This window comes from Tachyglossus aculeatus, chromosome 10, assembly GCF_015852505.1.
Source record: "Tachyglossus aculeatus isolate mTacAcu1 chromosome 10, mTacAcu1.pri, whole genome shotgun sequence".
Lineage (NCBI taxonomy): Eukaryota > Metazoa > Chordata > Mammalia > Monotremata > Tachyglossidae > Tachyglossus > Tachyglossus aculeatus.
In genome coordinates, this window is record NC_052075.1 from 9,009,549 (window position 1) to 9,030,656 (window position 21,108).

General features: G+C 40.2%; 1 protein-coding gene across 1 annotated transcript in view; it reads right to left on the minus strand.

Moving 5' to 3' along the window:
* Nucleotides 1-203: 203 nt before the first annotated feature.
* Nucleotides 204-21,108, minus strand: part of ADGRA3 (adhesion G protein-coupled receptor A3) — an 81,799-nt gene continuing 60,894 nt past the window's right edge. The window contains exons 13-19 of the mRNA XM_038751942.1: nucleotides 20,048-20,261; nucleotides 17,306-17,514; nucleotides 8,137-8,261; nucleotides 7,303-7,426; nucleotides 3,686-3,831; nucleotides 2,339-2,434; nucleotides 204-2,160 (exon numbers count right to left, since the gene is read on the minus strand). Coding sequence (XP_038607870.1) covers nucleotides 924-2,160; nucleotides 2,339-2,434; nucleotides 3,686-3,831; nucleotides 7,303-7,426; nucleotides 8,137-8,261; nucleotides 17,306-17,514; nucleotides 20,048-20,261 — 2,151 coding nt within the window. The 3' untranslated portion in view covers nucleotides 204-923. The remainder of the gene's footprint in view (nucleotides 2,161-2,338; nucleotides 2,435-3,685; nucleotides 3,832-7,302; nucleotides 7,427-8,136; nucleotides 8,262-17,305; nucleotides 17,515-20,047; nucleotides 20,262-21,108) is intronic.

Here is a 21,108-nt window from a genome sequence, read left to right on the forward strand (position 1 = left end):
ACACTCTAAAAGGGAAATAGCAGAAGGCAGACCAGTTTGCTACAAAAGGGAAGGATGCTTCAATTTTTTTTGATACCAGGATACCAACAGTGACAGGGCTCAAAGGGATCATCTTTCCAGATTCATGACGTAAAATGGACTGACAGTCACGCAGAGGTCTTACCCATTAGACTTGTAGAGTCAGAATGTCACCAAAAGCCGTGTTTCTTTAAACCCTGAAGGAGCTATATTTCTACATCAAATGAAAAATCAATGCACCATGTAGAACTCAAAATTTCCTTCATGAAAATACTGTATAAAATGACATCATTTAGGGAAAAAGTCAGAGTTAATTACTAAAATACAACAAAAAACTATTTTTATTTAAATCTACGGCGTTTCAAAATGTGTCATGTCTATCAGATTCTAACGTCAAGACCACAGCCACCTATAATAATGCAGGTGATGCACCTGGCTTTTGTTTTTCATTTATTTTCAAACATTCCTAGAATTGTCATTAGACGCCTAAACAAAAAGAAAGGACAAGTGAATAGCTTTAGCCTGGAAAATGAATCCTTACTTTGCCTCAACGGAAAAGTTCTATTTAATACATACTTAAATACGAACCTGAAATGTGCTGTGGACACTACAGGTTTCAGAAAGCTACAGGTCAGTTTAACAACGCTTCCTGCTCTGCTTCTCAGAAAAAAAACAATACTGAAAAAAGAATCAAAAAACAAAAGTTTCACAAAAAGGGGCCACAGGATGGTTTGTAGAAAAACCTCAGATACAACCCCAAAGTTCTAAAAGTTTATTCACATGGTCTTTTGACCCCAGAAATGGCACCCGATAGTTGTAAACAGTCTCTTCAAAAATGCTTACAGTTTAAGGGAATGTGTGTGTGTGTGTGTGTTCACGTCTCTCAACGATGAAGCCCGGCGGTTTTAGACAGTAGTTTCATGTTTCCACAAGCCAGTCCTAATGTTGCCAGTGCTATCGGTAGCGAGCAAGGACCCATCCTGCCCGCTGCCTTTAAGCGGTCCATTCTGAATAGCCAGATTTAGGCCGTACGACTTCTGGTGGCTTTCAAGTTCAACGGCGACTGGCTTCCTTACCACCTCCTTTTTGGAGGAACCGATTTTTTCAAAATTGCGGCCGCTCTTGGGGAGAGTGCTACCGGCGTCGCTACTGTCCTGCTGGGGCAGGTTGAACTGCCGCTCCCGGGAAGCTAAGTAAGCTCTTCGGCTCCGCGAGTGCCCTTCGTTATTGCCGGGCCGACTCTTGGGCAAGCCATTCTGCACGCTCCCTTCAACACTGGTGGGGACGTCGTAGGCGTATTCTCTCAGGACCGTCAGCCTGCTGGCCCGGTGCCCTTTACTTCTGATTTTGTGATGCCGGCTCGGGTGCCCGTTCGGTCGAAACTGAACCTCCAGGGGGGCCACGTGCATTTTGATATCGTTGTCCACCGAGTGTTCAGTCAGGCTGTTATCCAGCTGAGGGGTTGTGTTCAACGGCAACGAATTCGTGTGGCACTGAGCGGCAGCCGCCTGCAAGTTCGTTAGTTTGCAGCCTTGGGAGGAGTTCTTTAGACTCGACGAACTTTTATTGGTGCAGGACGACTCCGCGCTGCTGTTGGTCCACTTAGGAGCCTCTCCGTTGGTCACGTTGGAGTTTGAGGGCTGGATATTTACTTGCACCGAATAGGTACTCCTTCCGGGGCAACAGGTGGCTATCCAAGCAAGTCTGACATCCTCCCTGTTAACACAATGATGTACCATAATGAAGGCACTGAGGCTTAAACACGTAGCTCCAAAAAAGCAACTGAAAACCAAGTCCAAGGGGTAATATGAAGACAACGCCAGAGCCCCCAAAATCCACAACGCCACATATAAAATCAAAGTCAGGCCGGCTCCCAAAAGCTGGGCTTGGAAAGGGTGCTCATTTTCCAATGCTGACGTTGAAACTAGTGACACGGACAATGAATCCTGGTGATTGATCTCTCCGTGTTCACTGGTGGCCAGACGCTGCTGCTCCTCTGTCGGTTCCTTCAGTTCAAATTTGCGCTCAGGATGTCGTTTCAACTGAATGAATATGCTGAGAAAGTACATGCAGTTTACAAAAATGATGAAGCTGGCCGGTCCATAAAAAGCACCTAAACTGGGTTCCCAAGCCATCCAGCAACTGAAAAACAGGAGACAGCCAAGTAAGACATACGCACTTCCACACATGACAGTTTTGAATCGTAACAGCCAATAAAATGGAATAAGTTTTAGTCGTCAAAAAGTTCTTTAACAATTATTCAAGTTGAGCAAACACACACACACCATGTACAACGTGCAGTTTGTTGCTAAGTACTCACTATGGCGCATTCGGTCTACTGCCATAATTCTTGATATTAGCGGCTGCTGTTATTCCACACACTATGACCGGGATACCCCCACCAATAAGGTAGAATCTAAAAATGCACATCGTAAAAAGGATTGAGGGATTAGCAAATTAAAAGAGGATATTTCACCCTTAGCATTCTAGCGGTTCAATTATCTTACAAAAATCTCTCTCACACCTGGACTTTAGAGCTCATTGTAGTCACCCATTTATGATCTACTCCCTAATTTCCTATTTGTACTGGAATATTTTTATTTTAGCTATTAATGATGACAGTGTGACAACATTTGTGAATTTCATAAAAGTGATGTCCGAAAGGTCGATGAGGCTGAATTTTTCCAATAGCCTGGTCATTAAGAAAGTCAACTTATTTTTTTATCTCTGCGGGTTCATAGAATAGCAGCAGAAGCAACGTGGCTCAGTGGAAAGAGCCCGGGCTTTGGAGTCAGAGGTCATGGGTTCAAACCCCGGCTCCACCAAATGTCAGCTGTGTGACTTTGGGCAAGTCACTTAACTTCTTTGTGCCTCAGTTACCTCATCTGTAAAATAGGGATTAAAACGGTGAGCCCCCCGTGGGACAACCTGATCACGCTGTAACCTCCCCAGCGCTTAAAACAGTGTGTTGCACATAGTAAGCGCTTAACAAATACCATCATCATTATTATTATATAAAAATACAACAAACAATTTATTTGGTTTTAAAGCTGAACAAAATTTAGTCAACTTCTGCCACCTTGTGGGTACTAAGATAATAATGCTTAAATGAAAACCGATGGATATAATTCAAGTTCATCCTCCCTCTCATACATAAACCTTTCTGATCTACATGTTAAAAAGCATCACAGAGATTAACAATTTCACATACAAGAAATATAATTTTGAAAATCACACAAGAAGATCTATTTGGATTTTAACTGAATGTGGTTCTGAAGGTGTTTTGTCCACCTGCACAGTTAAATACCTATGAGTTTAGCAGTTTGGAAGTTTATTCTTGGGTATACGGTACTGGAAAACTACTGTTTGAAAAAAAAAATCATCGGGAAGCAAATATTATTCCCAGGTCCCAACTGTAATATTAGACCATGTCTAATTCCCAGTGTCTTCTCAGCCAGTGTTTAAGACAGTGCTCTACACACACAATAAGCATCAAGGAAATGCTATTACTACTACTACCACCCTACTTAATCATATTTATCGAGCGCTTACTGTGTGCAGGGCACCGTACTAAACACTTGGGAGACTACGACAACAATGCATATAGTATTTGCAGTAGAAAATCGAATGCAGAATAAGACTAATTACTCATTTTCACTGCCTTCACCTGAGCATTGGTCTTGGTGGAGGTGGGGGCTCATCTGGATCTTGGCACCTCTTGGCTTTCTTGGTGACTTGTTTGTAGATATTACGAGCCGTCACACCCACCCACAGTACGGTTGCGAGAGTCGAATAATGAAGAACGATGCCAACCTGGAATGAAAAGATGACGTGTTTTTTCAAACAGACTCTTAAACGGTAAGAGTTTAAGAGTCGGAACCGCCATGACCCGCTTCTATAAACACCGATAACTGTGCCACTCTTCAGAGGGAGTCAAACATGGTGCTGACTTTCACAGGTTTGCCATGCTACTGGATGCCAGGGCCACATTTCTGGTCTTCCCTAGGTGTTCCTGCTAAAGTGGGGAGAGTGGAGGCCGTGGGGAGGGACTCCACTGTAACTGTTCTGAAATGAAAGTTGCATGGCTACTACCCACTATTGGGCATTGAGGTCAAAGTTGGTGAGCTAGTCAGCAAGATGTGAAGGGTGTGTTTGCTTATAGCTTACAGCCATCTATATATAGATCCTGCACTATATATATGTTTGATGATCTTCATCAAACTACGACTTAATCCAGATTAGGCAGCTTCAAGAATTATTTTGGCACTGTCACTATTTCAGTTGAAGAATTTTACTTAGACATTCCCTTTCGGAAAGTTGTGCAAAAAAATTCCTATAGTATAAAATCTGCACAATATGTATTACTAAAAGCAAGCTGTTCACTGTTCGTGGTAACGATGGACAACTTGATAAATGCTATTCAGTCAATTCCCAAAATTCATTACAGCCAAGTTTCTTCAATTTTCATTCATTCATTCCATATTTACTGAGTGCTTACTGTGTGTGCTAGGAAAGTACAGTTCAGAAACTTTTTTATAAGGATGGCTAATATGAAACACATTAATCGCATTTCCCTCTTCCTGTTCAGTCTCTGGTTAAGCTAATAATGATGTGGCCAGCAAGAAGTACAAAAAAAAGGCTAAGGCATGTATAGTTAAAGCCTGCAACAGACACAATGGTATGTGTATGTTTGCATACTATATACCCATATATGCAATTGGGGTGTTTTTATGTCTGGCCTTGTAAATAAACAAATCAAGCAACATTAGACAGGCTGTTAATATTTAGGCAATGAGTTAAATTAAAGTTAAAAGATTTGCTTACTTGCATGATAGAGGTAGAGATTCAAATAGTTCTATGCATGGCTTGTGTGCAGAGTATGCATGCACCTGGTGGAGGGGTGAGGCCACCTAATGAGCTTTCTATGAGCCTGATATAAAATACACTTCAGGAGGGACATATTGCTACAGGTGAAAATGTGGGCAGTGAATAATTTTTTAAAATGTATTTTGCAGGACTATATACATATATATATATTCAGTATTTTCTAATTTACTTGCACATATTGTTGTATCATTCTGATGAAATTGCAGGACATTAAAAAAAACCAAACTCCAGTTTCCAAATTTATACCTAAACTAGAGATGCTTTCTCCCAATGTTGGTCTTGTCACACAGTTCTGGGAAAAAGGAAAAAGGTACCTAACCTTGGAGTTAAGTGCTTTCCATTCATTCTGAGAAGGTGATATATATTTTCAAGGAGAGGAGAATCAGTTTAACTGAATGGGGTTTGATGAAAGATTTTCTGTTCCAAGAGAAATAGCGGAAATATATTTTCTGCTTCTTGGATTACTTTTAGTTTTGGTGACTACAGTGTAAAGAACAAAAAGACAAAAACTACAAGTGTCACCAGAGTAAATAATATTTGCTCATTCCCGGAGCGGATGTCCTGAATAATAAAAAAAAAGCAATAAGAAAGGATTTGGCACAGGGAAAAAAAAATGGTAAAGTTCTGAAAACATTACACTAATACTGATCCTATATGGCAGAGGCTGCTATTGCTAGAGTGCTTTGTGACAAAGGATCCAAATAAAAAATATCAAAAAGGACATTAATTTTATAATGAATATATTCAACATTGAAATTTAAAGTTTTCTTTGCTTTACCCTTGTGAAGAAAAAAAATTAGATTTTAAAAGAATCAAGTCACCCAGGAGACTTTCCTTTGGGACCCTCAATTGTTACAGTTAATAAGAGACCACCACTATTCCCTGAGTAATCACAGTGCCCTAAAATTTTTATTTCATCAGACTATAAGCTCCTTGTGGGCAGGGAACGTGACTGTGCTCTTGTGTGTCTCAAATGTCTCGAGTGAACTGCACACAGTTGATGCTCAAATACTACAGTTACTACTATTTTTCCAAAGTGCACTGACATAAACTCATATGTCTTCACAACATCCCTGGGAGTCCAAGACAATTTTACTAGAGATAAACTTGTAGAGAAGCAGCGTGGCTCAGTGGAAAGAGCCCGGGCTTTGGAGTCAGAGGTCATGGGTTCAAATCCCCACTCTGCCAACTGTCAGCTGTGTGACTTTGGGCAAGTCACTTCACTTCTCTGAGCCTCAGTTACCTCATCTGTAAAATGGGGACTAAGATTGTGAGCCCCACATGGGGCAACCTGATCACCTTGTATCCTCCCCAGCGCTTAGAACAGTGCTTTGCACATAGTAAGCACTTAACAAATACCAAAATTATTATTATTATTATTATTATTATTATAAACTGAATCTTGGTCCACCTGCTGAAAGGTTACTCAGCAGTTTACTGAGAGACCTAGACCTAAATCAGAGTATCCTGATATCCACCACTCACTTTCCACTATTTTACAGACATAATAATCAGCATCAAGAGCAGTGTGTTTCCTGGGTATCTACTGTGCCCACAGTACTAGGCATTTTGGGAACAAAGAAAGTACGTTTTTCGGCAATAAGAAGCTCATATTCAAATGCTGGCCATTTGTACCCAACATTTTCCCAACAAAATGCCATTTTATTTAGGGGTAACTATAGCACTTTTCCAATTATATGTATATGCACATGTGCAAGGTTCAGAATATTCACTTACTATCTAGTTAGGTGGGTCAAATTTCCCATTATATTAAGTCATTAACCACTTCTGAAGAATAACAATCAAGTTCGGGGAATTTGGTTGATCTTTATGTGCCACATAAAAAATGAAATAATATGAAAAATAAAAGATTTATGATTGTTTTGTAAAGTGTCGAATTAAACTTAAAAAAATGTACTCCCTAAGAAAATTAAAAAATATACTTCCAAACATTTGAAGTATTTTTCACTATGCATTATTCTTTTCCAAATTTCCATATTGGTCCGATTATTTTCTTCATTAGTGGCACAAAGAAAGGATAGACAACCAATTCCTGAAAGAATTAATTTGTCTTATCTAGAAGATAGGGTTCTACTTTGAGCCTGTCTTTCCATTATTTATGGCAACCACTTAATTGTTAGTGACCATAAAGCAAGTAACTATTTTTCCCAAACTAAATTCCGCACATAAGAAATGTGTTCAGCTAAGTGCTCCACATTCAGAGGATCTCAAATCAACAGCAATCAGAAGGGAAAAATACTGTGCTTTAAGAAACCTTTCCTTTTTTTTTAAGCTAATGACAGAAGTACAATAAATTTTCTAATTATTTGGTCTCATTTTGCTACAATCTGGGGCGGTCGGGGTGGTTCAAAGGTTTGCTTCTCTATGTTAACTTACTGCTTGGCAGACGCTTGCATTTCTGGTCTGAGTTATGCCTCCAACAAACACCACACACGTTAGGAAAACATGAAAGCACAGGTTTACTAGCATGTGCCAGCTTTTCAGGCTGATCCTGATTAAACTGTTAAAAAAAAATACGTGTCAATTTTAAAATTATATTCTAATATACTTAAAATATATGCAGCTGAACAAAAACAGCATTAAAGTTGTTATAAAGTCTTAGAGCAACATTTCCAAATATTTCAGAAGTGAAAGGACAATCTCCTTTTTCCAATTTGAAATAAAATGATAGCATGCTATTAAAACAAGTTGGATGAATAAATTCTATGTACTGTAGCTCAAAAGCAGCCCATAAATATCATTATATATAGGACAAAGAGAATAAAGCATTACAGTATCAGTACAACAGCTATATAAATTTAAACCTGTAGAAAATCTCTCTGAGAAGTAATATGTGTGATTATTATTGCCGAGAATTTCACTGGTAGGCGAGGTTGAATATACAGAGCATGCTTGTTCAGTTGTCTAGACAAACCAGATTTTTTTAAAAAAATTCTACTTTCCAGTCAATCCCAGCTTTACAAAAAAGGCAATTATTTTGTTAACTGATGAAAAATACAATTTTAAACCTCAATTCTGGCGGACTCAAGCCATGGAGTGCACCAGGTCTCGGATTTTCTCATAAAGAAGTTTCTCCCCTACACTCCGATGCATGGCAGAATAATGGTTCCTTAGCTCCAGATCACAACATTTGTAAAGTTTGCAAGACCCCAGTCAAAACACCCCCCATTAAATCATATTTTACAGTACTGTATAACTCATATTTCATACCTGTGATGGTATATGTAACTGACAATGATTACTAAGAGGCATAAGAGAAGAACTATAGCAGTGGCATAAATAACGGGATGCAACAGCTCCGCTGACTGGGTGTAAAATTCAGATCCTGTCAAATCCTGACGGATAAAAAAAAAAAAAAAAGAAACGGCATCAGACCGGCAGATTTTCCTCCAGAAACACAATAATAGGTTGATTTTGCAGTGTATTAGCTTTAATTCCTGTGTCTTTCAGCTTAGCCATCAGCCTATTCTACCCATTCCTGCAATACTACAATTCCTCTTAATGTGGTGAGGAGGCACAAAGAGGCACGCAGGTTGTGATGGATTAGGTTGCAAGTTCGACAAGAACGGGAATTGTGCAATAACTACAAATAGCACTGTTGACCGACTGCCCCAAACTATTCCAATACACACAATGATAGGACCCTTCCTTGACTGGGTGAATAAAAGCATTCGATAACCAGGAAATCAATTCCTGAGAATGCATAAATGCATTTTCCCCGGTCCGCAAATCCTCTGATTGCAGCCAAGAAAAAAGGACCTCTGAAAATGGTTTAAGTTGCCACAGAAATGTACAAGATACTTTTCTGGAACTCTGATTCCAAGGGATTTATAGTTTGTTTTTCTTGACACTACATAGAGTGCATGCCAAGCTTTGGCAAACTTTTTGTGCAGAACAGTCAGATAAAAAGAAACCTCTGAACAGGTGTTTAATAGAAAGGGAGTGACATCGAGGGTAGGGACTGTCTCTATATGTTGCCAATTTGTACTTCCCAAGCGCTTAGTACAGTGCTCTGCACATAGTAAGCGCTCAATAAATATGATTGATGATCGAGGACAGAAAAAGTGGTGGGGAGGGAGAAAGACAGCAAAAACAAATTTATTCCTAGTTCTTTCCATTTAGATAGGGGGAGAGGGGTGCTAGGGTTACAAAGCACGATGTCTGCTATGTCTCCTACAGTGTTTTCTCCTTGATATATAATCCCTCCCCAAGACCTGTTTAATAAAATGCTTTACTATACCATTAAAATCCCCGATTTAATCATTAACGAAAGGAAATTAAGGACAATCAAGTTAATTCTGCACAAACGAAATTCAGCCTTCGTTCTATGGTTTCCTTTTCCAACACTGGTGTTAATAAAATATTCCATTGAGTTGTATATAATACTCCCACCTCCCTTTATAGCATAGAGTTGCTTTATACAGGTAATGAAATCTAAGTTTCTGAAGAGGGAAATGGGCTGAAAGAATAGCACGAGAAAGGATACATGCGCGACAGAACAGAGCCATTAAGAGTAAAACAAGAAGTGATGCAAAATAAAGGACTCTACAATGTGAGACTATAAACAAGCTACCACTGGAATTTATTAAAATTGTTGCAAAACACTGCTTAATTCAAGAACGCTATTACAAAGATGTTAAATTCATTTCGAAAGATCAATCTAACGAATCCACCAGGTATGTGAAATTCAGATCTTGCCAAATCTAATATTCTCCAATTAGATTTTTAAAAACGAGACTATTAGTCAATTTAAATTCCTGCAGTGCATCTGATATTGCGCCATATAAGCTTAAAATAATTGGGTAAATACCTGCCAAAACTAGATGAAAGAAGCATTGGTATGGGTTAGAAATTGGCTGATGAACAGAAAACAGAAGGTAATCATTAAGCTGAGATTTCAAAGTGGAGAACTGTTGGCAAGTGGACCCCCTTAGGGGTCAAAATGGAACCTATATTTAATATTTTCATTTATAACCTAAATAAGGGTAGAAACACATCAAAAAACTAATTTATAGTCGACAATGCCACTAGAATAGAAGCACATATTCAAGAAGAATAAAAGGTTCATAATTAACCTGAAGAGATGAGAAGCTGATTTTAGAAATCTACGAAATTCAGGTGCTAAAGATGAGAAAAACAGCACCCACAAAATTGAGGCTTAATTGAAAAGTCACAGTTTTGGAGAACCTTGTGAGAGAAAAGCTGAGAGAAGAGTAAGGGAAATACAACCCTTTGATTCTCCTCTCCATATATAGGAAGGGAAAAGCAAAATAACAATAATAATAATTCTAGTATTTGTTAAGCCGCTTACTGTGTGCCAGACACCATACTAAGCGCTTGGGTGGATACAAACAAATCGGGTTGGACACAGTCCCTGTTCAACATGGACATGTTGGCCAACATGGGGCCCACAGCCTTAATCCCCATATTACAGATGAGGAAACTGAGGCACGGAGAAGTGACATGACTTGCCAAGGTCGCACGGCAGACAAGTGGCAGAGCCAGGATAAGAAGCAGCGTGGCTCAGTGGAAACAGCACGGACTTTGGAGTCGGAGGTCATGGGTTCAAATCCCTGCTCCGTCACTTGTCAGCTGTGCGACTTTGGGCAAGTCACTTAACTTCTCTGTGCCTCAGTTACCTCATCTGTAAAATGGGGATTAAGACTGTGAGCCCCACGTGGGACAACCTGGTCACACTGTAACCTCCCCAGTGCTCAGAACAGTGCTTTGCACATAGTAAGCGCTTAATAAATGCCATTATTATTATTATTAAACCCACAACCTTCTGATTCCCAGGTCCATGCTCTATCCACTATGCCACGCTGCTTCCCAGCAGTGGGAACCTATGTTTCTGAGTATGGCAAGGAAAAACCCCTGTCCACTCCCCTCTTGGATTTCTCATGGAATGTGTGCCTCTGGCCATGACAGCTTTCCCGGTTATCAAAAATCAGCAAAGTTTGGTTTGGGAGTGAAGTGTCTGCCACTCAAAACCATACAAACCTCCCCCCACCAAAAAAACAGAATAACATCAACAAAAAACCCCACTAAAATTCCCTTGTTTGCCACTTAGTCGATTCCCAACCCAAGCACATGTGTGAAAGGGCTTACACGTACATCTTTACAACTAAACTCAGAGCAGTTGGGTAGAGGGCTTGCACTCGATCACATTTATTGAGCTCTAAGTGTGTGCAGAACACTGCACTAAGCGCTTAGGAGAGTACAACACACAAAAAACCGAGGCTATGTGGGTTCAGTCTTTTGCCCAAGGGAAACCCTAGAAGGGAGGGCAGTCCTCTAGAGATTATGTCAACTTCCCATCCCTTTTTTGAAAGAGACAGCTGGGCTAACCAATGAATATAAATATAATCCAAGATGCCAAGTCATTTATGGGGGAAGGCAGTCATAGAGTTCAGGTAAATCTTAATAAAGGGGGAGAGTCATGAGGATCATTATACATAATTAGAAACAACCGAGCTTCAAAGTTATGACAAGTTTAAGCCCGCAAGCGGGTATGCAACTGGAAAGTTTGGATAGTTGTCCCTAGTGTCTGAGGATGAGGGTACTAATAATACCCTCACATGTTGCCAACTTGTACTTCCCAAGTGCTTAGTACAGTGCTCTGCAATCAATCAATCGTATTTATTGAGCGCTTACTGTGTGCAGAGCACTGCACTAAGCGCTTGGGAAGTACAAGTTGGCAACATATAGAGACAGTCCCTACCCAACAGTGGGCTCACAGTCTAGAAGGGGGAGACAGAGAACAAAACCAAACATGTTAACAAAATAAAATAAATAGAATAGATATGTGCAAGTAAAATAAATAAAGTAATAAAGCACTCAAATACAATTGAATGAATGAATGAATGAGGGTACTCATAGCATGATCCTATCCACGTGTACAAGCAGCGCTGAAGAGGCCAATGAAAGTGATACCCTTGCCACATTATTCCCACTTAAGGACAGATCCTTGCTGTACTAGTGTGGGCTTGTTTATTATAAAGTCCATCTCTCGGGGTCCCAATCTTGGCAGTCTTCTCATGCATAACTAGTTACGCGACCCCCCGAGCAGACTGAGCCCCCTCCTTCCTCTCCCCCTTGTCCCCCTCTCCATCCTCCCCATCTTACCTCCTTCCCTTCCCCACAGCACCTGTATATATGTATAAATGCTTGTACATATTTATTACTCTATTTTACTTGTACATATCTATTCCATTTATTTTATTTTGTTAATATGTTTGGTTTTGTTCTCTGTCTCCTCCTTCTAGACTGTGAGCCCACTGTTGGGTAGGGACTGTCTCTATATGTTGCCAACTTGTACTTCCCAAGCGCTTAGTACAGTGCTCTGCACACAGTAAGCACTCAATAAATACAATTGATTGACTGATTGATAACCCATCTCCCAGCTGCTATTCACCAAGGTAATCTACCAGCTCTAGCCACCTCCCAACAGTCCACCTGCTAGATCACACAGTTTGAACGAGGCTCACTGTTCTTTAAATCCCTATTTATGGCCATCGTGCTTGCAGTATCCCGTTTCAGCTGCAAGCATGGAGGCCGAGAACAGGATGGTAAAAATAACTGTGCCATTTGTTATGCACTCACTATGTGCCAAGAACTGTCGAGGAGCAGCGTGGCTCAATGGAAAGAGCCCGGGCTTGGGAGTCAGAGGGCATGAATTCAAATCCCAGCTCCACCAATTGTCAGCTGTGTGACTTTGGGCAAGTCACAACTTCTCTGGGCCTCAGTTCCCTCATCTGGAAAATGGGGATTAAGACTGTGAACCCCCCGTGGGACAACCTGATCACCTCGTATCCTCCCCAGTGCTTTGCACATAGTAAGCGCTTAACAAATGCCATCATCATCATCATCATTATTATTATTATAAGCATTGGGGTGTTTATTTCTATTCAAGTCCGTCACTTCACCTCATCTGCAAGCTTGTTGTGGGAAGGGAACAAGTCTTCCAACTCCGTCGTACGTACTGTCCTATCCAAAGTGCTAAGTACAGTGCTCTGCACATTGTAACTGCTCAATAAATACCACTGATGATTGGTATTTCCAATCAACGCTACTTTCCCTCTCTTCCAATCATTTATTCATTCAATCGTATTTATTGAGCACTTACTGTGTGCAGAGCACTGTACTAAGCGCTTGGGAAGTACAAGTTGGCAACATATAGAGACGGTCCCTACCCAACAGCGGGCACACAGTCTAGAAGGGACCATGACACCTATGCTCTTTTTTTTTTTTAATGGTATTTACTAAGCTCTTACTATGTGCAAAGCACTGTTCTAAGCGCTGGGGAGGTTACAAGGTGATCAGGGTATCCCACGGGGGGCTCACAGTCTTAACCCCCATTTTACAGATGAAGGAACTGAGGCCCAGAGAAGTGACTTGCCCAAAGTCACACAGCGGACAATTGGCGGAGCCGGGATTTGAACCCATGACCTCTGACTCCAAAGCCCGTGCTCTTTCCACTGACCACGCTGCTTCTCGTGAAGCTGCTCTTGAGTCCAAACATCCTTAAGTATTTATGTACTCACTTCCCCAGCACAGTATGTGTGTGTATATACACACACGTGTATATACACACTCCGTTGCCACCCCAATCTATAATTTCTTTTAACGGTTGTCTTCCCTGCTAAAGGGAAGTTCCTGGAGGGTACGGATCTGGACGACTCAGATACTGTACTCTGCCAAGCATTCAATACAGTATTCTGCACACAGTAAGCATTCAATACATGGTTTTATGTTTCGTTATTCATTCATTTAATTGTATTTATTGAGCGCTTACTGTGTGCACTTACCATGTGGAAAACTTTGTTTTAAGTGCTGGAATAGATACAAGTCAACTAGGTTAGACACAGTCTCCGCCCCACATGGGGTTCATGGTTTAAGTAGGAGAGAGAGCAGGTATTTAATCCCCATTTTACAGGTGAGGAAACTGAGGCACAGAGAAGTTAAGTGGCTTGCCCAAAGTCACACAGGAAGCCAGTGGCCGAATTAGAACGCAGGTCTTCTGACTCCCGGGCCCAAGCTCTATCCAATAGATCATGCTGCTTCTTGTAGAATTAGGCTTAAGTAATCCTACAAAATGCAAGGATTTGAAATAGATGGTGTTTTTCCAATCCTTAAAAAAGGGAACAGTTATAATATGAAGGAATACTTTGAATCCCAATTTGCATGACACATTCTGCAGGCATTAAATATTGCTTTATCCACAAGACTAGTAGCAAAACATTATGTGGAGATAATGATCTAAATTCCTTGGCTCTGGAAATTGGAAGAAATCCAGTCAAAATAATCCTCCTACAGTACTTCCTATTAATCAGAAAAAGAAACCATAAGCATGAAAACAACCATACACAATAGTAACACATAAAAAGGTAAAGCAACAAATTTGGGTCGATTTATATATATATATATATATATATATATATATATATATATATGTATATATATATATACATATATTTTTTTTTAAACCACCCCCGGAGCTCATGTCTTTCTTCTACATATAATTGAGGAGCAGGAGGAACCATACTTTGTTGGCTCTCCATGAGAAGTACAAATTTCAAGGAAGGTGAGGCTGAAGCTCATTTTCATGCTGCAATTTCACAAAAGAAAAGCTAAAAATCTGTTTAAGGCAAGAACGGGCCCTCTGGTTTCTCAGCTTGTTTAGAAAACCATCTACATTTCTTCATCAACTGGGTGGCTTAATTGCATGTTTGAAAATTACTGTTATCACCATTACAAGTGTAAAAATGTATCCTTTACTATAAGCACTTTAATAGTGCTGTCTTACAACTGTGAATTACACTTGTTATAAAACAAAACCCAATTATGAGATTTAAAATATATTACAGCCCCAATTCTTAAAATAAAATGCAAAGTAACTTCTATAAAGCTACAGAATATCCAACATGAAATGTCTTCCAATTTTGGTTAGTGTTAAAGTAGCATTTTATAGTTACAAAAGTAAAGTTTATCTGAAGTATTGTGGTTCATTATTTTTTAGACTACTCTATGTACTACACACCTATGTCTTTCACTTTCTCTCCTCCTGGTGGCACAGTTATATTTAAGAAAAATGTTCAGTAATTTGTTCTTGCAAACAAATATTAGTTAATGCATTTCAGCCCAAACAACAATCTATTACATCTAAGGGAAAGATTAAACGTAAATACAAAGGATCCGAGACTAGCCTATTCCATTTCAGAAAAGGATTATGCTGATTAAAATACCTTAAACAATACCTCCGGTTCCAAAGTAGAAACACTTTGCCTAAGTCTAATTTAAAAGTTTACATGGTGCAGTACATTGTCAACAGTACTGAAATTTTAAGAGTTTTTCATCTGAATTGAATCACTTTCCCTTCAACTATTTATTGTGTAAATGACAAATACGAAATACTGCATTGTGCTGTCGATTTCCCTATTTATTTGGTCTTCCAAGATGTGTAATCCTACACATTTCATAGTCAATTCATTCATTCAATCGTATTTATTGAGTGCTTATTGTGTGCAGAGCACTTAACTAAGCGCTTGGAAAGTACAATTCAGCAACAAAGAGAGACAATCCCTGCCCACATCGGGCTCACAGTCTAGAGTCATACACTTTCATTCAATCATATTTATTTTCTAAATAAACCAGTTGTCATCTGATAATTAAGAAAACCAATTGCCAATCGAAAGCTACTAAAATATTATGCTGTGTTCCAGTAATGAGTATTCCTTCAGCTCCTGCTGGGGGTAAATGATGGAATATTAGGAATTACGGAGAATTCAATCTTTGGCAGCAATAAGGTATCTATTGGACGGTTCCACTGCTAGAATGCAAACTCCTGGAGGGCAGGGACTTTGTTGTCTTACTCTTCGGAAGGCTCTCAGGTACTTCATACAATACACATGGTAGGCACTCAAATACTATTGACTGATTCCAGTAATGCTCCCAATGCTAATTACCATCAGTGCAAATTTCAAGGTTTGGCCACAGACACTGAATTTATGGACGAAGTTCCGTACCAACACCTACACCTCCTTCCCTTCCCCACAGCACCTGTATATATGTATATATGTTTGTACATATTTATTACTCTATTTATTTATTTATTTTATTTGTACATATCTATTCTATTTTATTTTGTTAGTATGTTTGGTTTTGTTCTGTCTCCCCCTTTTAGACTGTGAGCCCACTGTTGGGTAGGGACTGTCTCTATATGTTGCCAATTTGTACTTCCCAAGCGCTTAGTACAGTGCTCTGCATATAGTAAGCGCTCAATAAATACAATTGATGATGATGACGAAAGTTTCAGAAAAAAGAAAGTGAGGACAAGAAGTGATGACCCAAATCCCAACTCACTATGCTACCCATTTCTTCTGCACAATCTCCCCCTAAGCATTAAAAGTTGTGTCAGCTTAGGGTGGGAGCAGAGCTCAATGATTCTGGAGGTTTGAAGGGAAAATGACATCATTATTTTAAAATTTCCAATTACTTCTTAGTGAGCAGAACACGGAACCACAACGTTTAAAACTTAGTACAGTGCTCTGCACACACTAAGCGCTCAATACGATTGATTGATTGATTGATTAAAAGAACATAATTCATTATCCTTTATATTCTCCTGCATAGCAATACTGATGCCTTCATTCAACGATTTCAAAGCCCGTAACCTTCAGAATACGTTCAAGAAATGCAAGCTTTGCTTCAGTTAAAAAGGGTTTAACAAACGATAACGTGCCAACAAAAACAGGGAGTTGCTAGTTTTAGGTGAGCGTTTGATAATGCTAAATACATCTCCCACGTGAGGACTTGGCCACTATTTCCTTTCCTTATACTCTACTCAGAGGAAAAAACATGCCCCTGCATATCAAATGTAAATAGTTACTTTGCTCAAAATATTAATTGAGGAGCTCCAGGCAATGGTGAACAACAGACAATAAGCTTAGATCTACAGACAATAAAACTGAACAGACAGGCTCATCTGATGCCTCAAAGCTCAATGCCTGTTGCTGCCTCAAGATCTCTAAAAGAAATAATCAGTTGAGTCCAAAGTTTAAAAAGCAGATGATCAATTAGTACAACTGTTCATTTATGTTAGTACTGAGAATTTTGACGATGTTTTTTTTTTAACCCCATTCAGATGTCCAGAAGGCCATTTGTTCTGTTGAAAATACAAAATACTCCTAAACCCAATGTGGCTACCATTTAAAGATCATAACCACCCTTAACTCTTATTAAAGAAAAGTAATCCGAGAGACCTCTTTACTTCTAAAAGTACTCAAGCCCCAATTTCACTAATTTCCATTTTAAAAAACCCAACAGTTTTAGATAAATGTCATTTGAATATTAAATTAATGGAGACTTAATGGCTACTTACCATTAAGACTGCATAATTACTAAGAGCATAGCACTGAATTGTAGTAATATTTTCATCTGAAAAAACAATATGGCATCCATCTGACTTCCATCCTCCTTGTCCATTCAACAGATCGAAATCCCACTGGGCTGCAACGGCATCTGATCCATGGGCAATGCGGCGTAAGGTGACGTTGACGGGAATGTGGTGAGCTACTGCATTCACGCCATCTGTTTATTTAAAACAATAATGGTATAAAACTTAGAGAAGAACGACTTATCTGAATTCCTCTTACAAGCACAGTTACTGGCAAAACAGAATCCGATTGTTAGCTAGATACCTACTACAATGGCTAAAACTCCGTCTCGTGCCACCCCTTCCTTCCCTAACTCCTTGAACGGGTTGTCTATACCCCCCGACACCACTTTATTATAATTATTATAATAATAACAATACTTGTAAAACGCCTACTATGTGTCAAGCACTGTTTTAAGCGCTTGGGTGGAAACAGGTTGGACCCAGTCCCTATCGCAGCCTAAGGAGGGAGCAGGATATAATCCCCATTTTACAGATGAGGTAACAGGAACAGAGAAGTTGTGTGACTTGCTCACAGTCACACAGTAGACATGTGGCAGGGCTGGGATTAGAATCCAGGCCCATGTTCGTTCCACTAGGTCAAGCTGCTTCCCATTCCCCAGCTCCAGTCAGTTTCTTTGCCTCCCTACAGTCAACCAAGACCGTATCCCTGAAGTCATCGAGACCTCAATTAATCAGTTGCATTTACTGAGCGCCTACTGTGTGCAGAACACTGTACCAAGAGCTTGGGAAAGTACAATATGAGCCAGCTGGTAGAGCTTAAAGTCTAGAGGGGGAGACAGATATTAGTATCCGAGAAGCAGTGTGAAATAGTGGACAGGGCTCAGGTCTGGGGTCAGAAGGCCTTGGGTTCTGATCCCGGCTCCTCCACTTCTCTACTGTGTGACCTTGGGCAAGTCACCTCGCTTCTCTGGGCCTCAGATCCCTCATCTGTAAAATGGGGATTGAGACTGTGAGCCCCAGGTGGGACAGGGACTGTGCCCAATCCGATTTGCGTATTCACCCTAGCACTTAGTATAGTGCCTGGCACGTAGTAAGTGCTTAACAGATACAATTATTATTATTATTATTATTATTATTGTTACTACTATAAATTACGGATATGTACCCAAATGCTGAGGGTGGGTGAATAAAGGGTGCAAATCAAGTCAGGGGTGATGCACGAGGGAGTGGGAGAAGAGGGAAAGGGGCAAGGCCGCTTCGAAGAGATGCTTTAAATACGGTTTTGAAAGTGGGGAGAGTAATTGTCTGTTGGATGTGAAGGGGAGGATGCTCCTGGCCCAAGACAAGATGTGGACAAGGGGTCGGTGATGAGATCGACGAGATCGAGGTACAGTGAGTATCTTGGCACCGGAGGAGTCAAGTATGTGGGCTGGTTTGTAGTAGGAAATCAGAGCGGTAAGGTAGAGGGGGCATGGTGATTAAATGCTTTAAAGCCTACATAAGCTGTTTCCGTTTGATGTGGAGATGGATGGACAATCACTGGATGTTCTTGAGGAGTTGGGAAACATGATCCAGGCAGCAGAGTGAAATATCAATTGGAGTAGGGAGAGAGGCGGCCCTAGTCATTTGACCTTTTGGCCTCCTTCAACACTAACCACCTTTTCTTTGGACCACTATCAGATCCTGACTTTGTCAACAACAATCTTGCCCTCTCCTACCTCACCTCCCTTCTCTCCTTCTCCAGCCCAGCCCGTACCCTCCGTTCCTCTGCCGCTAATCTCACCGTACCTGGTTCTCACCTGTCCCGCCGTCGACCCCCGGCCCACATCATTCCCCGGGCCTGGAATGCCCTCCCCCTGCCCATCCGCCAAGCTCGCTCTCTTCCTCCCTTCAAGGCCCTACTGAGAGCTCACCTCCTCCAGGAGGCCTTCTCAGACTGAGCCCCCTCCTTCCTCTCCCCCTCGCCCCCCTCTCCATCCCCCCGCCTTACCTCCTTCCCTTCCCCACAGCACCTGTATATATATATATGTTTGTACATATTTATTACTCTATTTTACTTGTACATATCTATTCTATTTATTTTATTTTGTTAATAGGTTTGGTTTTGTTCTCTGTCTCCCCCTTCTAGACTGTGAGCCCACTGTTGGGCAGGGGCCGTCTCTATATGTTGCCAACTTGTACTTCCCAAGCGCTTAGTACAGTGCTCTGCACACAGTAAGCGCTCAATAAATACGATTGATTGATTGTTTGATTGGTTCTTTTCCTACCTCTCCAACCAATCTTTATTTGTTTCACTGGATGCCCCTCTACTACCTCTCCTCCCCAAAATTTAGGGATCCCACAAGGCTCCAATCTAGTTCTCCACTTGTCATTCTACATGCAATCCCTTGAGAACTTATCAACTCATGGCTTCAGCCACCCTCTCTACCAATCTACCAGGTAAGCCCTGGTCTTTCCCACATTATTCAATCTCACTTCTCCTGTTGCTACCGGGAATCTCCAGTTGTATCTTTATTCTTGCTCCACCATTTGTAAATACTTTTTGTTTGTCTCTTCTTAAAATGTAAGTTCCAATGGGCAGCCTCTGGGTCTTGTGCTTTGGTTGCATTTTCCCAAGCACTTAGTGTAGAGCACTGAAAGAGCAAGCTATACTACTAAAAATGACAGCCAGGTGTTAGTAGGAATGTAGAATTTGAATTACCAGAAAAAATAATTGCCACAAACCTAATTTGGTGAGAATCACAGGTGTAACTACTGTACGTCGTTTCCCATCATCAGCCAGATTTGTTGAGTTTCCCGTTGCTGGAAAAAGCTTTCCGTTGCGGAATGCGATAAGCTGAAGCTTGAAAACAGACTCATCGGCTTGTCTGATTTCCCTTTTCTGCCTTTGCGAGAAAAGGGAAGGAGGAAGCTGAATAGAAGCCTCAACAATAGTGTTCTTAAAAAAAAAAAAAGTTTAAAAGGTTATTAGCTTCCCCGAAACACACTATACAAAGTTCTTCCTTACAGAGACTTACAAACATTTTTAATGGAAAATTCTTTATACTGAGAATAAAAGCACATAAAATATCAGTGTGTTTTGTGGTTAACATTGTATCAGTTTGTCAAAATTACGATGAATACCTTGAGGCACGATAGGTCAGAAGAGGATACTCTATAAAGTGCTTTATAATGAGAAAGACAAACTTTGCATCAAAGTGTCAAGCAGGTAAAACATGAATCTTTGAACACTAGAAGATTCATTTTTCCAAGGTAGCTTGAATTTTGGACACTATGATGAAATAAGCCTGTTTTCAGCAATTTCCATGCATACGATTTTGCCTGGGACAGGCAAAGCCAAACTTGAAAACTCAAGTTACTGATGTAATTACAATAACTCCTTAGGTGGAACTGATTGATAAATGCCAAAGATAAGCTTTCATGTTGAAAACTATTTCTTCTAGACTGGAAGCAGTCAGTTTTATCACTGGAAAAAATATGAAAAATGGAAATAAACCAACTGGTCATCAATGAACAATTTTTCAAGTTTTTAAAATAGTAATTCTAATTTGTGTGTTCTTTAAAGATAGCCAGTTGCTTATGGTGCAGTTTCTTTACACAGTCAACTTTCTGTAAGATCTATCTACCAGACTTTGGGAATTGTCCAATACTTATAGTCATAGTAAATGTTCCATTCAATGGGAGTGCTTGGATTTGGAGAAAAACTACAGCGGCATAAATATTAATTTAAAATAGGGCAAAACTAGCGACAAAGTAAGCTAGGACCCTCTATAAAATAGACTTTA